Below are 20241 nucleotides of genomic sequence, written 5' to 3'. Positions count from 1 at the left end.
GCCTGTGGACTGAAGGGTCCCAGGTTTGATTCCGGTCAAGGGCATGTACCTTGGTTGCGGGTACATCCCCAGTAAGGGGTGTGCAGGAGGCAGCTGATTGATGTTTCTCTCTCATCAATGTCTCTAACTCTCTATCCCTCTCCCTTCCTCTCTGTAAAAAATAAAAAATAAAAAAAAGAAATCAATAAAATATATATATTTTAAAAAAAGAAAACACACACACACGCTCATACAAAATCCTCCCACACACACCTGCACACACACACACACACACACACACACACCATTCAGCCATAAAAAAGGAAATCCTGCCATTTGCTACCATATGGATGAAATAGCTTTATGCTAAATGAAATAAGTCAGAGAAAGACAAATACTGCATGACTTACTTACATGTGGAATCTAAAAAAGCTGACCTCAGAAACAGAGAGTAGAACGATGGTTACCAGGAGATGGGGGGTGGGGTCAATGAGAAGGTATTGGTCAAAGGGTACAAACCTCCAGTTATAAGATGAATAAGTTCCGAGGAGCTCATGTACAGCATGGTGACGATGGTTAACAAAACTGCATTATGTGCTTAAATGTTCTCACCATCACAACAACAAAATAATAACTATGTGAGGGAAGGGTGTCTTAACTAACCTTATGATCATTTTATAATACACGTGTGTATCAAAGCACCACATCCTATACTTTAAAAGCATACACAATTATATCTCAACTAGAGGCCCAGTGCATGAAATTCATGCATGAGGGGCTTCGGTGGGGGGGGGGGGGGTCCTCCCTCAGCCCAGCCTGCACCCCCTCCAATCTGGGACCCCTTGGGAGATGTCTGACTGCTGGTAGTCGGACATCCCTCTCGCAATCCGGGACCACTGGCTCCTAACTGTTCTCCCCTGCATGCCTGATCATCCCTAACTGCTTTCCCCTGCCAGCCTGATCCCTCTTAACTGCTCTCCCCTGCAGGCCTGATCGCCCCTAACCACCTTTGCCTCGGCCCCCCGCCACCATGGCTTTGTCTGGAAGGATGTCCAGTCTATCCGGTCTAATTAGTATATTACCCTTTTATTAGTATAGATACAGCTGGGAAAAAGTATCTGTTCCTAGGACTCTGGCTTTCTCTTTGAATTATAGACTCAGTTCATATTCATCAGTTTCTGCATGGTTGGCATACACACAATTTGTCTCCAAAATCACTGATTAAAGAACCTTTTTTTGTGTGTGTGTGATCTGTGTTCTGTGGGGACAAAAAGAAAAGACACCACGTATAACACAGTATTGGTTTAAACAAACAACTTGATCTAAGTATGGTATTTAAATCAGAACTCTTCACACTGCCTGTTCTTAGGAGCTGTTACTAGTTTTGCAGATTTAACATTGCATTTTCTTGGTGCTTTGCTTTTCTCACCCTGGTGTGTTTATATTTTCTCACTTTTTTAAATCCCAGAAAAGGCTGCTTTGCCTTATTTATTTATTTTTTAAGGGAATCTTTATTGTAATGCAGGATGAATTATAAAATGATTGGAAAGTTTTCCACCAGAAAAATGTCCCATTTTCTAATCACGCATGAGTCCCTAGGATGATTATGGCTCCCCTTGGATGTGGCAGGGTCTTTAACCATGGCACAAGGTCTTCCACGGTCTGCCCGCCCGGCCTGCGCTCTCCCCTCCCGCGCCCTCCCCCTCTCCAGCCACAATGAATTCCTTTTGTTCCTCAAGGGCAATATGCTCCCTCATGACCAGGTCTTTGAACATGCTATTTACTGCCTTGCTTTCTCCCTCTCACCTGGCTGCTTCTGTTTATCTTTTTGGCATCAGTCCGGGTAAGCCCTTCCCCTCTACAGAACCCCTCCCCTCTGCAGGGCCAATCACATCTGTATTTATTGAATGATCTGCCACCCACCCCTCAGACTGTCAACTCCACCAGGGCAGGGGCCAATCTTTTACCTCCATATTCCTAGGCCAGCACAGGCCACAAACCATATCGGGCATTCAACAAATGTGCGCTGAGGAAATTAAATCAATCCTGTCTAGACAGACACAGAATGTAACTAACTATCCTTGGAGACATGTCACTTAACTTCATGGCTCTAAGTTTTCACTTACTGCAGCATGCAACACGGTTAGCCATGCCCTCAGCCAGGAAAGCGTTAACACGTTAAGCGCCCAGTCAGTCACCGGTGACCGACACTGTGCTTTCCTTCCATCCGGAAGACAAAACAGGCTGGGCGCTTAACGTGCTAACCCGGCCCGTCTGTTCTGTTCCGTCCACTCCTGGCTTATCTATCTCTGGGAACACCTGCAGTCACAGGAAGGACCCTCCCCCACACTGAGCACTCAGGTGCTGAAATGTGCACTAGTTAATGACGTTACTTTGGACCCCGAGTCGGTGGTCGGGATGTACCGAGCCGAGAGCACCACGGTAAGCATGAAGATTCACGACGTGCACCTGGAGCCTATGGTGGGCCGGCACCCTGGCTGGCCGCACCGCCTTGAAGAACTCTGCACTGCCAACACTGGAGTTGTCTTCCCCGGGTGGAGGCACAGCTGGAGAGAAACTGCGGGGTCCTCACCGAGGGAGAAGAAAGCCTATGCTGACTTCTCTCCTCTTTGCCTGCATATAAGGTGCCCCTCCCCCCCAAATGTATACACACTTTAACAGCTGGTAACTCATTCCATGTTCACTTCTTTTCAGGTTTAACTGATCTGAAATAATGGGCGAAGCCAACCAAGCTTTAAACAAAGAACATTTACCCTAACGTACCACTAGGCCTTTTCTTATGGGGATATATAAAAAATAAAGTTTATGGCAAAAACCTGCAACGGCCGACGAATTGAGGGGGCACAAATACCGAACAAAGTGATTCTTGCTGTTTGCGATTCCACTGCTTGGAGTTATCAGCAGTGCCTGGACCAGAATGGGCATCAGTTTGAAAACAGGCATTGACACACACACAAAATGATCCATTTCTGTAGAATCTTTTAAATTTTGAAAATGAACTGTGTATCACGGAAGCATGGAACAGACTGTAGAATCTCAGAGGGCAGGTGGTGGAGGGAGGGTGGGTAGGAATTAATCAACCAAAGACCTTGTATGCATATATGCATAACCCATGGACACAGACGATAGGGTGGTGAAGGTCTGGGGTGGGGGGGCAGGGGCGGGCTGGAGGGGGTCAAGGGAGAAAAAGGGGGGCCTATGTCATACTTTCAACAACAAAAATTTATTTTAAAAAAAGAATAAAAATAAATAAAAATAAACAGATAACGAACTATATGTCAATAAGCAACAACTTTATAATCATTCATTCAAAGTGCATGTACATTTGTGGGCACACCCTGTATGTCACTATCCTGCTGTTCCTGCGCTGCATCCTTTGCTGAGTAACTCTCAGCTGGGAGAGTGACTTTATGCTGAGTCATTAGTGCTTCTGGCAGTTCCCAAGGGGGTGGTCATGGGACCCTGAAACAGCCTCCTGCTCGACCTGTGGCCCTTCCTTGATGACTGCGATACCACGATACCATGTTGTTTCCTCCTGCCTCTGACTTCCTTTCAGCCCCCTTTGCTGGCTTCTATCTCTGCCAGCCTCTAAATGACATAAGGTCCTGCAGCTCTAATTCTGGCCTTTTATCTCCACGCTCTAGCCAGTGATGGCGAACCTTTTGAGCTCGGCATGTCAGCATTTTGAAAAACCCTAACGTAACTCTGATGCTGTGTTACATATAGAAATTTTTTTTATATTTGCAACCATAGTAAAACAAAGAGTTATATTTTTGATATTTATTTTATATATTTAAATGCCATTTAACAAAGAAAAATCAACCAAAAAAATGAGTTCGCGTGTCATAGGTTCGCCATCACTGCTCTAGACTATTTTATTAGTCCCAGGGCTTTCAATATCATCTCTATGTTGATGATTCTCAATTTTACTTCTGCAGCCCAACCGCTCCCCCAGACTCCACACACACACCCACTGTCTACTGGACATCCCCACTGTATGTCTACAATGGAGATGTCCATTGTTTGAAATAAGGATTTCAATGTTATAAAAAACGGCCTAAATCAGAGCTCTTGATTTCACTGCAAGCGTGTTCTCTTCTAGTTTTTCCCATCTGGGTAAGTAAAGCCTGATACTCTCAGTTGCCCACGCGTGAATCCTAAAGGTCTTCCTGGCTTTTCAATCTTTTCCTGCCCACCCACCTTCCAATCTGTTAGCAAGTACTGTTGGTTTTAGTTCCAAAACAAATCTCCAGAAGTGGGATCCCTCCACTTCTCCCCTTTTCTAATCTATGTCACCATCGCCATTTGCCTGGATGACTCTAATTGGATCATTCTCCCTGCCTCTATACTGGCCCCTAAGTAATCCTCAATCCGCAGCCAAAGTTATCTTTTTTTCAGACCTACATCGGACTACATCATTCTGCTTGAAACCCTTCGATTCTATTCTTAGAACAGAATTCAAACTCTCCATGTTTGATTGGCTTCTAAGGCACTCTATGAACTGTCCCCACACACCTCCCCCTCCACCCAGCACCTCTCCCCTGCTCAGTGGGCTTCAGCCCCTCTGCTTTCCTTTCTTTTTTTCTTTTTTCTTTTTATATGTTTTATTGATTTTCCACAGAGAGGAAGGGAGAGGGATAGAGAGAAATACCGATGAGAGAGAAACATCAATCAGCTGCCTCTTGCACACCCTCTACTGGGGATGTGCCTGCAACCAAGGTACATGCCCTTGACCGGAATCGAACCTGGGACCCTTCAGTCCGCAGGCCGACGCTCTATCCACTGAGCCAAACCGGTCAGGGCCCTCTGCTCTCCTTTCTACAGAGCACAGCACACCTTCCCACCTTCCGGCCTCTGTGCCCACCGCCCGCCTCTCCCCTTTGAACCAGCGGATGCTGCAGAGCCTGTCAACACATTTTGAACATTTAGAAGTACATGTTCTTAAAACTCAAAACATGACCCAACCCAATTAAATGTTTGTTAAGGCTAGAATGAGGTATTTTCCCAACTTATCTTTCTGCTTCTTCATAAATAGGAGGGAACTTACCAGTAACAAATGATAAACCCTCCAGGCTTATCTCTAGTACAGTAAGATTATCCCTCTGAGCTCCTACGGGTAACAGACAAAAAACAAAAATGTTCCCCAGTGGAGCAACCTATATCTGAAATTTAACTCCATGTGCACCTAGTGTTATTATTAAGGTATAAATAAGTTTATCTAAATAAAACTGATGGCAAAGCTCCCGTGGAATTACCACATGCTAAAATGGCCTGTGCCCCGTGTCCCAGGTCTCTACCCTTTCACAGGGTGAATACCCCACATACACGTTAAGAGAATTTTAGTGGTTGGGCTCAACCGAGTTGCCAACAATGGCAAGAGAGTGGATACTTAATAGGGCCTGAAAATTAAAGTTAAGATACCTTCAACAGTCTATCTACATGTGTCTTCCCAAAACCTGTGTGTTTCTGAACCACTCACAGCAAGAATGATTAAGCAAGCCGACTGCCTTCATCTTAAACCTGTGCAACATTCCTGAGTATGGAGAGAGAGAGAGAGATAGAAAGATAGAGAGATAGATAGATAGAGAGAGAGAGACTTAAAATTGAGGGGTTTCAGATCTGTTTAACTTTTTTGGGGGAAAGACTTCATCACACGAAGAAAGAGAAAGGCTTCTCTTTTTTTATATTCTCCAAATAAAATTATTTGGAGAATTATTCTTGTGCTGTTCAAGTAAAACCAGGGATATTTACTTAAACTCTGCTTAACGGAGGTGTGTGTATATCCTATATTTACTCTCTCTTCCTTAGAGACATGTTTGGTTAGATTTGGGGGGCTGAGGGGGAGGAAAGAACCACCTCAGACCTGTCAGTGAATAGCTGAATGAGGCCCTTTCCTGCCTGAGACGCACCAACTTCCCTGCTGCCTCCTCCTCCACTCCAGGAGCGTGCCTGAGCTGTGGCATAATGAGTCCTCCACGTCTACCTCTCCAAGTTATCGTATTACTGACCATAAAATAGTTGCAGCCAAAAAGTTTACATTGCCAAAAAACAAGTTCATTTTCTTGAGAGACTGAAGTACCTACTACCCACGATATGTGTCACTATGTAAAGTTATATATAAAGTTACATACAGCATATGTAACTATATAGAAATATACATAGAAATACACATCCTATACAATATGCTTATACAATATAACATATTATATACTCTAGAGGTCCAGTGCACTGGTGGGGTCCCTCAGCCTGGCCTGCGCCCTCTTGCAATCCGGGACCCCTCGGGGGATGTCGGACTGCTGGTTTTGGCTGGATCCCTGCAGGCCAGGCTGTGTTGCAGCAGCTGCGCTTGCCAGCCGTGAGCCCGGCATCTGGAACCCATCGGTCAGCTCCCACTGTGGGAGCACACTGACCACCGGGGGCAGCTCCTGCGTTGAGCGTCTGCCCCCTGGTGGTCAGTGTGTGTCATAGCGACCAGTCAACCAGTCACTTAGGCTTTTATATATATAGATACTGTATAAAAGCATATGTGCATTCATGTTTCACTTGCCACATACAGAAAGTCTCTTCAACTTTGACCCATAGAGTGTGTGTCACATATAAGCAGGTACTGGCCTTGGACACAAAGATGGGCAAAGCCTGGTCCCTGCTCTCCAGGTGCAACGTATAGATGGAAGATGCTCGGAAGAGGAGCGTGGGATTCTAACTCTGCCCCGGGGACTAGGAAAAGGCTTTCAGGAGGAGGTACCATTTACAAATAAGCCTCAGTTAACTGAGTAAATGATCAAATCGTCTGTCACAGCCACACCTGCTGTGTTCGTAATACACCGGGGCACTTTGTCAGAAAGGAGTCTTAGGTATGCAATTGGGTAACTGTCCGTTCCTGTGATGTAGCTATGCCTCATAATGTAGGTCTAGTTTCCTCAGAGAGATTCCTGTCAGAGAAAGTAAAAAACTTGGAAAGCAACTAATTGAAAGCTCTTTGTTTAAACAAACAGAAGAGTTACTTAGGTGGTTTCGTCTGGTGAACTCCGTGATAGGGTAAGCCCTCCAAATATGTGAGCGCTGTTGTTAATGCCTCCATACCCCACCAGAAAGGCCGTTATCTTTAGCTCTGGGTAAATTCACGATAAGTCTGTGGGGCCAGTTTGAAGGCCACGTGTTTGAAGTGGCCACACGTTTCCCGACGCAGTAAAGACTGAGCCCTCCGGTGGGAGGTTATGTATGTGGAAGGTCACAGACTAGAAGTTTTGTACTTTAAACACCTGACACGCAGCGATAAGAAACATTTGAGCGTACAATGCATGCCTGTTTTATTTTAACACATGCTCAAATGAGGACTTACAAACCGCTCAGTAAACTGCTATACTGCATTCCATCGAACTGCTAAGAAGTTAGGGAGCATATTGATGGCTTCAAATCACTAGATAGGAAGATTTCATTTAATCCCCTCCCCCTCACCCAAAAGCATGTTGGTATTTAATATAATATTTTTAAAATTTTTTACTTTAAAATTCTTTGTATACTTTCTTGCTTTGTACTCTTAGAGAAAGGGAAATTCTAACTATGCAAACGAAAAGAAGGAAACAGCTAATGGCCGTTATCATCTCTCAACTCCAGATCCTGCCGTCACCACTGTTACCTCCAGACACACATGTTCGCTGATTAAGAACAGACACCAAACACCTTTGGACGCTGCTCCATAAATGTGCAGTGGGTCCCGACCAGCTCTCTGTGATTGTGGACTAACAGTTCCTAACATATCGGTCTATGTCCAATATTTTACAACTTTCCCTTCACCATGCTGGCATTAAGTGCATAGAAAATATAACATATTTATATACATAATTTTGAAAAGATCAATTTAATGTTCAAGCTGTACATAAAGGAGAAATAAAAGGAAGGCAACTTATAATAAAAAATGATATCAGTATGCAAAAATTTGGGCATGGTCCAGTAGACATGATGAAAAAATCAGATGCTCTGCGTATAAACATAACCAATGCACACAGACACTAGGGGGTGGGGGAGACCTGGGGGTGGGGGAGGCCGGGGGGAGGTCAATGGAGGGGGGGGGAAAGGAGACATATGTACTACTATTTGTAATACTTTAAACAATAAAAAAAGAAAAGGGGCACTAGATTAAAAGTAAAAAAAAAAAAATCAGTTGCTCATATCTAGATGATCCTCCCTCTGTATCGTGGGTGATTGGTTCTAGGACCCCTGAGGATAACAAAATCAGAGAATTCTCAAGCCCCTTATATAAAATGGTGTAATATTTTCATATAACCTACATATTCTCCTAAATACTTTAAATCATCAAGATTATTTATAATACTTAATACAATATGAATGCTATGTAAATAGTTGTTTAAGGAATAATGACAAGAAAACAAAAGTCTGTGTATGTTCACTACAGATGCAGCCATGGTAGGCCTAACTATGCAGGACACATCAGCAACAATGTAACTACCACCCCCCCCCACCCCACCCCCGCCGCCCCGGCCGCCGCCAAATATTTTTGCTCTGCAGTTGGTTGAATCCAGGAATGCAGAACCCGAGGATAAGGAGGGCTGACTATACCTGAGAATCACAGTGAATGCATCTATTACAAATGCAGGCTAATTCAGCTGTATGGTCACTGGTGTCAGAATTTTATGAATGTGAAATACCTCTCAGTCAAGTTCAGAGAAAAACAAAAATCAAAATTTTCCTTTTTATCTAGTTACGTTCCTGAAAAGTTTAGTATATATTAAGATTGTGAAAAAAAAAAAAAAAAAAAAAAGATTGTGGAGGGGAAGTATTTTTGTGTTTGTACATAAAACAGAGTATGGTTTTCAGCTCAGATCATTGTAAGCTGTCTTTCCTCTATGGAGGGCATTAAAAAATGTAGGGGCATGCCGAAACCAGTTTGGCTCAGTGGATAGAGCGTCGGCCTGCGGACTGAAAGGTCCCAGGTTCGATTCCGGTCAAGGGCATGTACCTGGGTTGTGGGCTCATCCCCAGTAGGAGGTGTGCAGGAGGCGGCTGATCGATGTTTCTCTCTCATCGATGTTTCTAACTCTCTATCTCTCTCCCTTCCTCTCTGTAAAAATCAATAAAATATATTAAAAAAAATGTAGGGGGCAATTTTTCACTATGCATGTGCCTTGCTCTTCTGTGCCTTGCTAGCAAGACCAGGAGGATACATCAAGGAATGGACCCCCTACTCACGTGGCCTAAAATTCCTCTCAATTCCCAAAGGTCCCTCTAGGGGGGGCTACTGCTCTTAATGAGAACCACTGTTTTCAGAAGAAGGCAGTTTGTTGGATGGTGTTCTGTCTGTCCTGTGGGTGTGTAAACCAGAACCTCTGCCTTCTGTCTCACAACCCAAGAGTTTTGCATTTAGAAAAAAATTAGGTTTATGAAAAAAAAATGGAATTCAAACTGCTTTGGATGAAACTGTGAATACCAAAAAGGGTTCAAGAAATTCCACAGATCACTCACAAAAAACAAAAACAAGCCCTAGCTGGTTTGGCTCCGTGGTTAGAGTGTTGGCCTGTGGACTGAAGGGTCCCAGGTTCGATTCTGGCCAAGGGCACATGCCCGGGTTGCGGGCTCGATCCCCAGTAGGGGGTGTGAAGAAGGCAGCCGATCAATGATTCTCTCTCATCATTGATGTTTCTGTCTCTCTCTCCATCTCCCTTTCTCTCTGAAATCAATAAAAACATATTTAAAAACAAAACACAAACATTTAATATAGGCTTTGGCTTGGATGATAGAGGATACTTGTCAACTTTTTCAGAATCACAGGGGTTAGGGGCAAGATGTGTGGAAGAGGGTAGGCAACAAAAAGATAACTGGAGAAAATTTTCTCTACAGCAAAGAGATTTAAGGGTTTATTCACTATTGGCACAAGACAGACTAATTCCAATCACCCCCTCTGTCATTTACAAACTATAAACAATTCATTTTTATCTCAGTTCTTCACATGTTAATATGGGGGTAATGATGGTATTCCATACTATCATGAACATGATTAAGTGAAACATAAATGTAAAGTGCCAGGCAAATAGTAAAATCACTTGATGTTTGTTGGCTGTCATTATTTTTTTTTTGAAGTTTCAAATGCCACTTGTATCTAGACTATTTCTGTTTAGATATATTTGAGATTTGAAATAAAAATGGCCCTAGCCAGTTTGGCTCAGTGGATAGAGCGTTGGCCTGTGGACTGAAGGGTCTTGGGTTCAATTACGGTCAAGGGCATGAACCTTGGTTGCAGGCTCCTCCCCGGTCTGGGCCCTGGTGCAGGAGGCATGCAGGAGGCAATCAATCAATATGTTTCTCTCACATCGATATTTCTCTCTGTCTTTCCCTCTCTCTTCCACTCTCTCTAAAAATCAATGGAAAATTATCCTCGGGTGAGGATTAAAAAGAAAATGGTTACTAGGTATAAGCACAGAGGATATTCTGTTTCAATTTTCTCTTTTAAATTATACTACAAACAGGATAAATCTAAATCATCCTATATTATAAAAGCCCAGCGACCATAACGGCAGAATGACCAGAACGACCACTCAACCAGTCACTATAAGTTGCACTGACCACCTCTTGGTCCCTTTCCCCAACCAGCAGGCTCTGATCGCTGGCAGCGAACGGGGACCTGGGGTGGGTGGTGGGGGATGTGGGTGGCACCAGGCCAAGGCCCCTGCCCCGCTGGTCACCCCACACACAAAGGGCGACCGGCAGTGGGGGTGGGGCCGGGGAGCAGGTGGGAATGGCCAACCTCTCAGTCCCTCCCCCAACCATCAGGCTCCCATCACCAGATGGGAAACAGGGAACCAGAGTGGGTGGCAGCTGGGGGTGGGACTGGTGAGCAGGCGGACCGGGCTGACCTCTTGGTCCCTCCCCCATGCCTGCAGGCTCCCATCGCCAGGATGGTGAACTGGGAACCGGGGTGGGTGGTGGTGGGGGGGGGGGGGGCGGGGCCAGCTGCCGGCAGCCGGGGAAGATGGCCCTGATCGCAGGCTAGGCCTGGGGACCGTACCCACGCTAGATTTCGTGCGCCGGGCCTCTAGTTTCCTTATAAGAAAACAAAAAGAGCAGTGTCTTAAAAAACAAACCACCTGAATAATTATAAAACAAAGCCAATATCCAAAAGGATGTTTCAGGAGGAAAATTTGCATTTCAAGTTAAACAAGGGGAAAGACTTGCTAAATCAGTATAACTTTAAATCACAAACATGTGTTTTACAGCTGCAATTCCTAGATTTTAGTGGTTTTCTTGATATTCATTCCTCAATATGTCCCCATCTTTTACATCACAAAGAGCATTTATACAGGCTCTCAAGCAAACTGGCTTTATGACCACACTGGAGAAATGAGGATCACAGAAAGCTAAGTGTTGTGGCAAAATTTAACATACATGCCCCACCCCCTAGAACAAATTGCAGCCAAAATCTACACAGTTGAGGGCAGTAGACAATGAGAGATCAGTGTATGTGAACACAGTCTGTGCCTCTTAGGAGCAGGAATCTAAGCCAAATCTCGGGAGACTTTTGAGCATCTGAAATTGTATAAATATTCCTGGCAGAGGAATTAAATAAATATCTGTTCAATGAATACATGAAGGTGAGAGCACTTGGGGAGGAAAGCATGAGAAATAAATTCTTTTTTTTTTTAATAATAAATTCTTCCTTACACATTAAACACAATGAAAAATTGATAGTACAGTAATCTTCCATCATTATCATCACCATCACCTCAGCACAAGATCTATCCTCTTAGAAATTAAGCATATATTCCAGTATTATTAAATATAGGTACTATGTTTTACAGTAGATCTTTAAGATGTATTCATCTTGTATAACCAAAACTTTGTACCCTTTGACAAATACTACAGTAATCTTTCAAACCATTAAGGCCAGTATTGATTTATGAGTGGTATAAGATTTAGAGTTGTTTTTTTCTTAGCATACATTTCTCCTGAGATTATAAATCAATACAATTCTTTTGGAAGGCAATTTGGTTACATGTATCAAATACATAAAACTGCTTAAGACCCAGTAATTTCCTTTTTGGAAATGTATCCCTAATAGCAGCTAATGTATCCCTAACAGTAGCTCTTATGTAGTGCTCATTATGTGCCAGGAGTTATTCTAACAACCCAGGGTCACAGAATCTAGAAGTTGAACTTGGACTCTTTGGTTCCAAAGCCTGTGCTCTGTCAACTTTTGCTGTCTTAGCTACAAAGATGTTCACTATGACATTGTTTATAACAGGAAAAGTTTAGACGCAAACTAAAAGTCCATCAGTGGGGTATGAGTTAAATAAGCAATAGTACATCTATCGATAGGACACAAAGCAGGTATCAAAAATCAAGTTTTCTCCCGGCTGTCGTGGCTCCGTGGGTGAGCATCGACCTGCGAACCAGGAGGTCACAGTTCAATTCCTGGTCAGGGCACATGCCTAGGTTGCAGGCTCTATCCCCAGTAGGGGGCATGCAGGAGGCAGCCAATCAATGATTCTCTCTCATCGTTGGTGTTTCCATCTTTTTCTCCCTCTCCCTCCCTCTCTGAAATCAATAAAAATATACATTTTTAAAAATATCAAGTTTTCTAGATAACATGTTTTCATGGACAAACAAGATGTGTGGCTCAGTGGGAGAGGGGAAGGCACGTGTTATCTTTGGATGGTGAGATTTTAATTTTCTTTTTGGTGCTTTGTTGTATCTTCCAAATTTTCTAAATGAACTTGAATTTTTGTATCCAGAAAAATATTACTAAGAAATTTCTCTTGCCCTAGCTGGTTTGGCTCAGTGAAGAGAGCATCAGCTTGTGCACTGAAGGGTCCCGAGTTCGATTCTGGTCAAGAGCAGATGCCGGGGTTGCGAGCTCGATCCCTAGTAGGGAGTGTGCAGGAGGCAGCTGATCAAGATTCTCTCTCATCACTGATGTTTCTCTCTCTCCCTCTTCCTTCCACTCTGAAATCAATAAAAATATTTTTTTAAAGAAATTTCTGCCTAGATCAGCACAGCCCATCAAAATATAGTTACATATGTAATTTAAAACGCTCTAGTAACGATAACCACATTAACAAAGGTAAAAAGAAACAGATGAAATTGTGTTTCTTATTTAAACTACATATTAAAATATTATCATTTCAATATTTAATCTATATAACCTATTAATGGAGTAATTTACTTTTCAGTACTAAGTCTTCAAAGTGACTTCAGGGCATCTCAGTTTAGTACAGTCACATTTCAGCTGCTCAATTACCAAGTGGCGAATGGGTGGTGTAATGGACAACACAGCTACAGGTCTTTGGCGGAAGCTGTACTCTCACATCAAATGTGCCCAAACCACGAACCCGAAACCCTTCACTCACAACCTCCGTGGACATGTAACCATCTACATCCGTGTCAAGCTGCTTCTTTAAAGAGAAAAGACGTGCTTGGGCGACAGGTAAAGCTGAGTTTGAACCCTCCCTCTAACACTTGTCAGCTGTGTCGTTTTCAGCACGTTAACTTCTCTGTGTCTCATTTTACCTGCTCTATAAATGAGGATAATGCCTACTTTCAGTTGTTGAGATTGAAATAATGTATTAAAATACCTAATACATAGAAAACACTTGATAACAGGGATTTTTATTATTAACCCTTAACCTCTGCAACCTTCCTTAATCAGATAAAAGGTCCCAGAACTAATTTTTTTTTTTTTGGGGGGGGGGGAGGTGGTGGTGTGAAGAGCCAAGCAGTGGGAACCCACAATAAATACATTTGTATTTTAAAGCAGGCTACCTGATGGCAGGGAACAAATGGCACGCATCTTTGCTTGCTTCACACAGTACCTGCCCAGCAAATGCTCATTAAGTAAACATAGATTACTGAATATGTACCAGGTATCCTGCTACACAAGGGGCATTAGGAATTTTTAAAAAGGGGTGGGGAGAGAAGCTTCCTTAACTGAAGGGAGGGATGAACCAATGACCATTGTACTTTTACTGATTTTTCTCAACTCACTTGCCAGGTTGTTTTGCTTGTTTGTTTGGAGTTGCTTCTCTCGTTTCATGTAGATTTTCTTTTACTATGGCATTAGGTAGTGGGGTTTCTCCTAAAGATTCAACTGAAATATGGTCAGTCTACTACGTCTGAATCTAGGTGAAGGGTATACGTGCATTCAACTTTGTGTGGTTTTCAAACACTTCAAAATTAAAAACTGAAAAATATAACAGAAGTCAATTATTATGACATGCATCAATGGTTTTATAACATCACTGTTTATAAAAAAAAAGATCAGAAACTATACTGATGCCCGAAAAAGGTGAATGACTAAGAAAATCCAGACAACCAAATGTATAAAATACTATATAGCAACCAATTCACATCTGCAGATTTTGTCAATTCATAAAAATATGCAATGAAATAATGAGAATGGGGGGGGCAGAGTAGAATCCATGACAACAATGAAAATATATAAAATATGCATTTACAAAAATAAAAATAATGTATTTGGTGAGGTAGGAATATTACTTCCCCTTCTGGGTAGGTTGCCCATGTTCATAACAGAAAAAGAAAAGATAAACATCACGTATAATAGATCCTTTTGCTAAGCAAACTTATCTTACACTAGAGGGCAGACTGGCCGGGAGACACTGCCTGTCTAGTGAACAGCCAACCAAGGAGCCCTGTCCTGAATGCCCCTGCTAACCCGCGGAGAGGCTGCGGCACCCCCAGGGACCCCCAGCCGCTGGCGCGCAGGCTCACCGGCCGCTTGGAACCTAAGCGCAGATTTGGGGTTTTTCTCAAGCTGAGCGAATTACTCAGAACATACTCAGTACAAACGTTTGACGACCAGTGTCAGATGTTCTTTTCACAGGATAACTCCTCAGTTCTCTAACCACAGGAACTCGCATCACAAACAGCAACAACAACAGAAAGCCTGCTGGTCCTGTTACGGGAGGGACAAGAAGATCCTGGTTCTTGTTTTCTTGCGGGAAAGATCTCAGTCAAGAGACAAAGTGTACAAACGCAGGCAAGAATTTATTGAGCGCGGCAAAAATATGCTTAGGAGAGTGAAACAAGGAAGGGCATAGAGCAGCGGTCCTCAACCTGTGGGCCGCGACCCCTTTGGGGGTGGAACGACCCTTTCACAGGGGTCGCCTAAGACCATCGGAAAACACATATGTAATTACATGTTGTTTTTGTGCTTAATCACTATGCTTTAATTATGTTCAGCTTGTAACAATGAAATTGGGGGTCACCACAACATGAGGAACTGTATTAAAGGGTCGCGGCATGAGGAAGGTTGAGAACCACTGGCATAGAGGAAGCAACAGGAGAGCCCAGGCTGGGCTGCCTTGGCTCACTGGGAAGTCAGAGAACGGGGGGCCTTGGAGACAGGTTCAAGGGGGCTAGCGCTGGATTAGCTGCTGCTCCCCATTGCTCCCTGGTTGCAAGTATCATAGGGTCCCTTAGAGGTTAGCAGATAAGTGGGGGGTAGGGGGGAGGGAATGGCATGGGCATGCTCCTTAGAGGGTGAGTGCCCTGGGACCTTCACTTTTAGGGGTTTTAAAGGCTGAGTGTTGCCTGGGTTTCGGGCTCAATCCCCAGTAGGGGACATGCAAGAAGCAGCCAATCAATGATTCTCTCTCACCATTGATGTTTCTATCTCTCCCTTCCTCTCTGAAATCAACACAAATATTTAAAAAAATAAATAAAGGCCGAGTGTTTAGACGAGGTCTTAGGGGCAGATCAGTAGAATATTCATCAGCTTTATGCTGAGGTACCAAAATGAGATTTAGTCTCTTAATTTGTCTGTCCTTGGGTGTGGTTGGAAAATGGCACTAATTGGATTTCTGTTATCTGTCTCCCTGAGTAGCGCTATTTAAACTATTTACTCTCTGGTTGGGGAGGAGAAGTGCAAACCATTTACTCTTAAGTGTCCTTGGTTTAAGAAAGATAAGATTTATTAGGTGGCTGCAAACTGCTGTTTAAGTAACTTAGTTTTTCTATTCTGCTTGTCCTGGAATTTTCCTAGCTTCTTACTATTCTATAATAGTCTATAGTCTGGTATCACACAGGACAGATCAAAATAGCTGGCTTCCATTAAGAGACTCCCCGGCTTTCAAGAACACTTTGTGCTTGAAGAAATAAGAACTTACCAAATCTAGTACTTAATCCAGTATTAAAATTAACAACATCCTTCTCACCTTGTGGTTTAAATGATGACCAAACAATAACTCAAGCTAGTTGTGGTCTGAATTTTCTTTATTAATATAATTAGTATTCTTAGATCTTCTAAAATTGTCCCTCTCTAACCTTAGGGGAAATGATTTCAAAAGGTTGAATACATATGCTGATTCAAGATATGCTTTCTCATGCATCCTACCTCTATAATTTTGGATTATAGAGTAATTCTAGCACCAACTCTTTTGGCAATGTTGTTTTAAAACAAAGGCACCATTATACACATAAGCCCGGGATTTTTATTTATATTTTGCATTGCACATGAGCAAATGTATATAATACTTCTTTAATATAAACCTTGGGGGGAAAGAATAAGAATAGAGTCATTAAGAGACTCCCAAGGGCTGAAAAGCTCAGAGCTAAAACCTAGGTAGGGTTTGAAGATACAGAATTGAGATCCAAACTATTTTAGGCATTAGACCAGCGGTTCTCAACCTGTGGGTCGCGACCCCTTTGGGGGTCAAACGACCCTTTCACAGGGGTCGCCTAAGACCATTGGAAAACACACATATAATTACATATTGTTTTGTGATTAATCACTATGCTTTAATTATGTTCAATTTGAAACACTGAAAATACATCCTGCATATCAGATATTTACATTACGATTCATAACAGTAGCAACATTACAGTTATGAAGTAGCAACGAAAATAATTTTATGGTTGGGGGTCACCACAACGTGAGGAACTGTATTAAAGGGTCGTGGCATTAGGAAGGGTGAGAACCGCTGCATTAGACAGACATGAGCAGAGCAAGAACAATGAGCAGAGTACAGAAGGTCATGGGGATGGAAAGCCTCAGGTGCCTAGTGGACAATCACTGGGTGGGTGGGACTTTGCCCCCAGGGTAACTTTTCCTCCCCTATGAAAGGTCAGGAGCTTGGGCCCTTTGACCTTTCCTCCCCAGAGATAAGGTCTATGCCTCAGTGGTCAGGATCAGATAAGCGAGAAAAACAGCCACGTCACGACCACCTGCATTGAGTAATGACCACCTGCCCTGGTGCCGGCCAACCAGTGTGGAGACCACAACCCCGAAAGGACACACCTGGAAAACTGCTGAAAATTCTATTAAGATCTTCCCTTGGGACCTCCCCTAAAATGTCCATCCTTAAAACCTTAGGGCAGAGGACCCTGGGCGCTCTCGCCCTCGGGAGCACACTCCTGCCTTTCTGTTCCCTTCCCTTCCCTCTCCTCCCTGCCCCAGGCCTGTTACCATTAGCCCCTTCACTCCCAAGCTTCCATGACCCTTCCTTTAGCTCTATAACTTGATTCCTGAGCCCATTTCTTCTAGGAATTACTGTTTTGACCTCCGTACTTGACCCCATAAATGTTCTCTTACAGTGTGGGTCTTGCTCTGAATTCTTTCCTAGCCAGAACCTAAGTACCGAGGTTGCTGAACCCAGGTTTGGCCTCACCCACCAGTCAGACACCTGGTGCTGGTTCCTGCTGCCCACAACAAAACTGCATAAACTTGACAAACCTTTTGATTTAAGGGTCAAGTTTTCTTGGTAATCTCTTTGTAGGTACCAGTACAATAAAAGAGGATTAAGAAATAATATCTACCCTGGACACAGACGATGCAGTGGTGAGGGCCTAGGGGGGAGGAGGGGAAGGGATGGGAGTGAGCTGGAAAAGGTTAATGAGGGGAAAAGGAGGACCTATGTAATACTTTCAACAATGAAGATTTAAAAAGAATAGCTAATAACATTATTTATCTTGCCCCCAAATGTCCGAGCCCTGAAGTATTGATCTCAGAGCCAATCCTGGTTGTAAAACTTACCAACTGGGTGACCTGGGGCAAAATCCTTAATATCTTTATGATTCAACATCCCTGTCTATAAAAATGACAACTACTTAATATAAAGTTATATATTTATTATACTTAATATATAGTTTCTAAATTAAATCACTAAAACAATGAAACCACAGACGTGAATGCAGAGGGGGTGCCAATCACTGTTAACGTATTTCTTATCCAGCAACTGTCTTATTCAAATGGATAATTATAAAAACAGCCTTTAACAGTATCAGAGCCACTTTTTTTTTTTTTTTTTTTTTTTTTGCACTTTAAGCATTTGGACTAGTTATACAAGACATGGACATCTCACCAACACAACTGCACTGTTTCAGTTTAAAAGAGACCTTTAGACTTGATACTAACAGTCCGAGTCATATTTAAAGAAGTCAACTATAAGGGAAACCTGAGATGGACTTCCTTGGCAGCTTATCTGCAAAAGGAACCAAAATACACATCCCAGCCAACCAATGTCTGCAAGATCCGAAATGACAGAACACCCTCAACTCCTAGGACTGAATGACTCCGAATGACGGCGGAGACATTCAGCAAAACTCAGGGCGTCCCATTGCTACTCCTCTAACAAGATAAAATTACACAACACACAAAAGCATAAGGCCACCAACAAGCAAGGCGGTGGTGCGCCCGCCAGGAGCTCCTCTGAGGAGCTTCATAGCGAGGGGTCCCGAAGCTAAGGTCTATGTAATAAGTGAAAGCAAGGTTTGGAAAGGCGCACGAGACGGACCCTACCTTTCACAGACTTCCCAATACTGTGTAAGTGAGTGACAGAACTGTAGTTTTGGGCAACATTCTTCAAAAACGTTTCCATCTCTTCCTGGTGGTGGTAGCTGAAATCCAGCGCGGCCACCAAGGGCAGCAGCAGCCCTAGCCAGAGGCGGGCGAAGTCCATGTTCTAGAGATGAATAAAAAGGATAATCAAGCTGAGACCCGGCAAGGAAGGGGATGGGGCGGGTGGGGAGCTGGTGTGGACTTTACTAGCCCGGGGCACTGACAGTCTCTAGCGTCAGATCTCCCGACACTACCGTTCCCAGCTGCCTAAGGAGGCAAAAGTTGGAAGCAACACCTTCGGGAGTTAGTGCAACCGGAACACGGGCACAGCCTGGGGTGCCTTCCATCCCGCCACCCGCTCCTCCCTCTCCCCGCCGCGTCTCCGCTGCGGGTCGGCGCCCGGCAGCTGCGGCAGCTGCACCAGCTGCACCCGCTGCACCAGCCGCACCAGCCGCGCGCGCCCTCAGCCTCACCCCGGCACCGCGCACACCTCCACCCGCCCGCGGCGCGGGGCCGGCGATTATAGCCCGGCCAGGGGGCGGGCGCACTCAGGACCCGCCCCTGTCGCCTGACTGACGTCCCGCCGGCCCATTCAGGCGCCGTGGGTCCCTCGGAGGCGGGGCCGAGATGCGCCTCCCGGAGTCCTCCGCCTTCCCGCACCTGGACGAGCCGGCGCTGGGCCGGGCTGTGCGGGTAGGCGGCGGTCTCAGCCTTTGCCTCTGCTCCCACTCCCGCCGCTGCTGGGATCCCGGGCGCTCCGGCGTTTGGTGTCTCCAGCTGCTGCAGGTTTGGAGGTGTTCAAAGCTCGGCCGGCTTCCCGCGCTGGGTTTCGGGGGCCGACGCGCCCCCAGCTCACCTGGAGCGGCGGGAGGCGCCCCGCGAGCTCGGGGTGCCCGGGTGCCGCACCGGCTCTTGCGGGTCTCTGCGGCCGGAGAGGCTGGGACCGCGCCCCCAGCCGCGCCCCGCTCCTCTGCCCTGTTCTGCAGTCGCGTGGGATTTAAGAAAGCAAGAAAGCATGTGTGTAAGAGTTTTAAATGTCGTCAAGTGTGGAGTCCAGGGAAATTTCCGACAAATCTATGTGGTGTATGAGAGTTGACTGCATCTGAGGTCAATTTAAAGCTGCAAATCACATAGAACAAAGCAGAACCACTATTTGTAAATCCAGTGCTGCCTCCACTCATACTTCCTGGGTCAATATCCGTTCTCTCTCCCTAAAAGGCTTCATTCTGGAAGGACTGGGTGGTCTGTGTTTACACTGGGGAGAATGAGGACTCCCCCCAAACCTGAGGCAGTTTGCGGTGCGGGCCGAGACTGCGTACACCTGTCACGCATTACCTGTGACCATCAGGTAATGAGGGACTCGGTGCCAAGGGTCCTATGAATAGAAAAAGTTTGGAAACCACTGATTTGCAATAACATTCCTCTTCCACACGTTA

General features: G+C 44.5%; 1 protein-coding gene across 1 annotated transcript in view; it reads right to left on the bottom strand.

Moving 5' to 3' along the window:
* Positions 1 to 19293, bottom strand: part of CPM (carboxypeptidase M) — a 70559-nt gene extending 51266 nt beyond the window's left edge. Inside the window, exons 1-2 of the mRNA XM_081084210.1 lie at positions 19279 to 19293; positions 18767 to 18929 (exon numbers count right to left, since the gene is read on the bottom strand). Of these exons, the coding sequence (XP_080940336.1) occupies positions 18767 to 18926 (160 nt within the window). The 5' untranslated portion in view covers positions 18927 to 18929; positions 19279 to 19293. The remainder of the gene's footprint in view (positions 1 to 18766; positions 18930 to 19278) is intronic.
* Between the last annotated feature and the right edge of the window lie 948 nt (positions 19294 to 20241).

This window comes from Myotis nattereri (assembly GCF_964212035.1).
Source record: "Myotis nattereri genome assembly, chromosome: 2".
Classification (NCBI taxonomy): Eukaryota; Metazoa; Chordata; class Mammalia; order Chiroptera; family Vespertilionidae; genus Myotis; species Myotis nattereri.
Note: the sequence above shows the minus strand (reverse complement) of the source record. Positions and strands in the feature narration are given on the sequence as shown.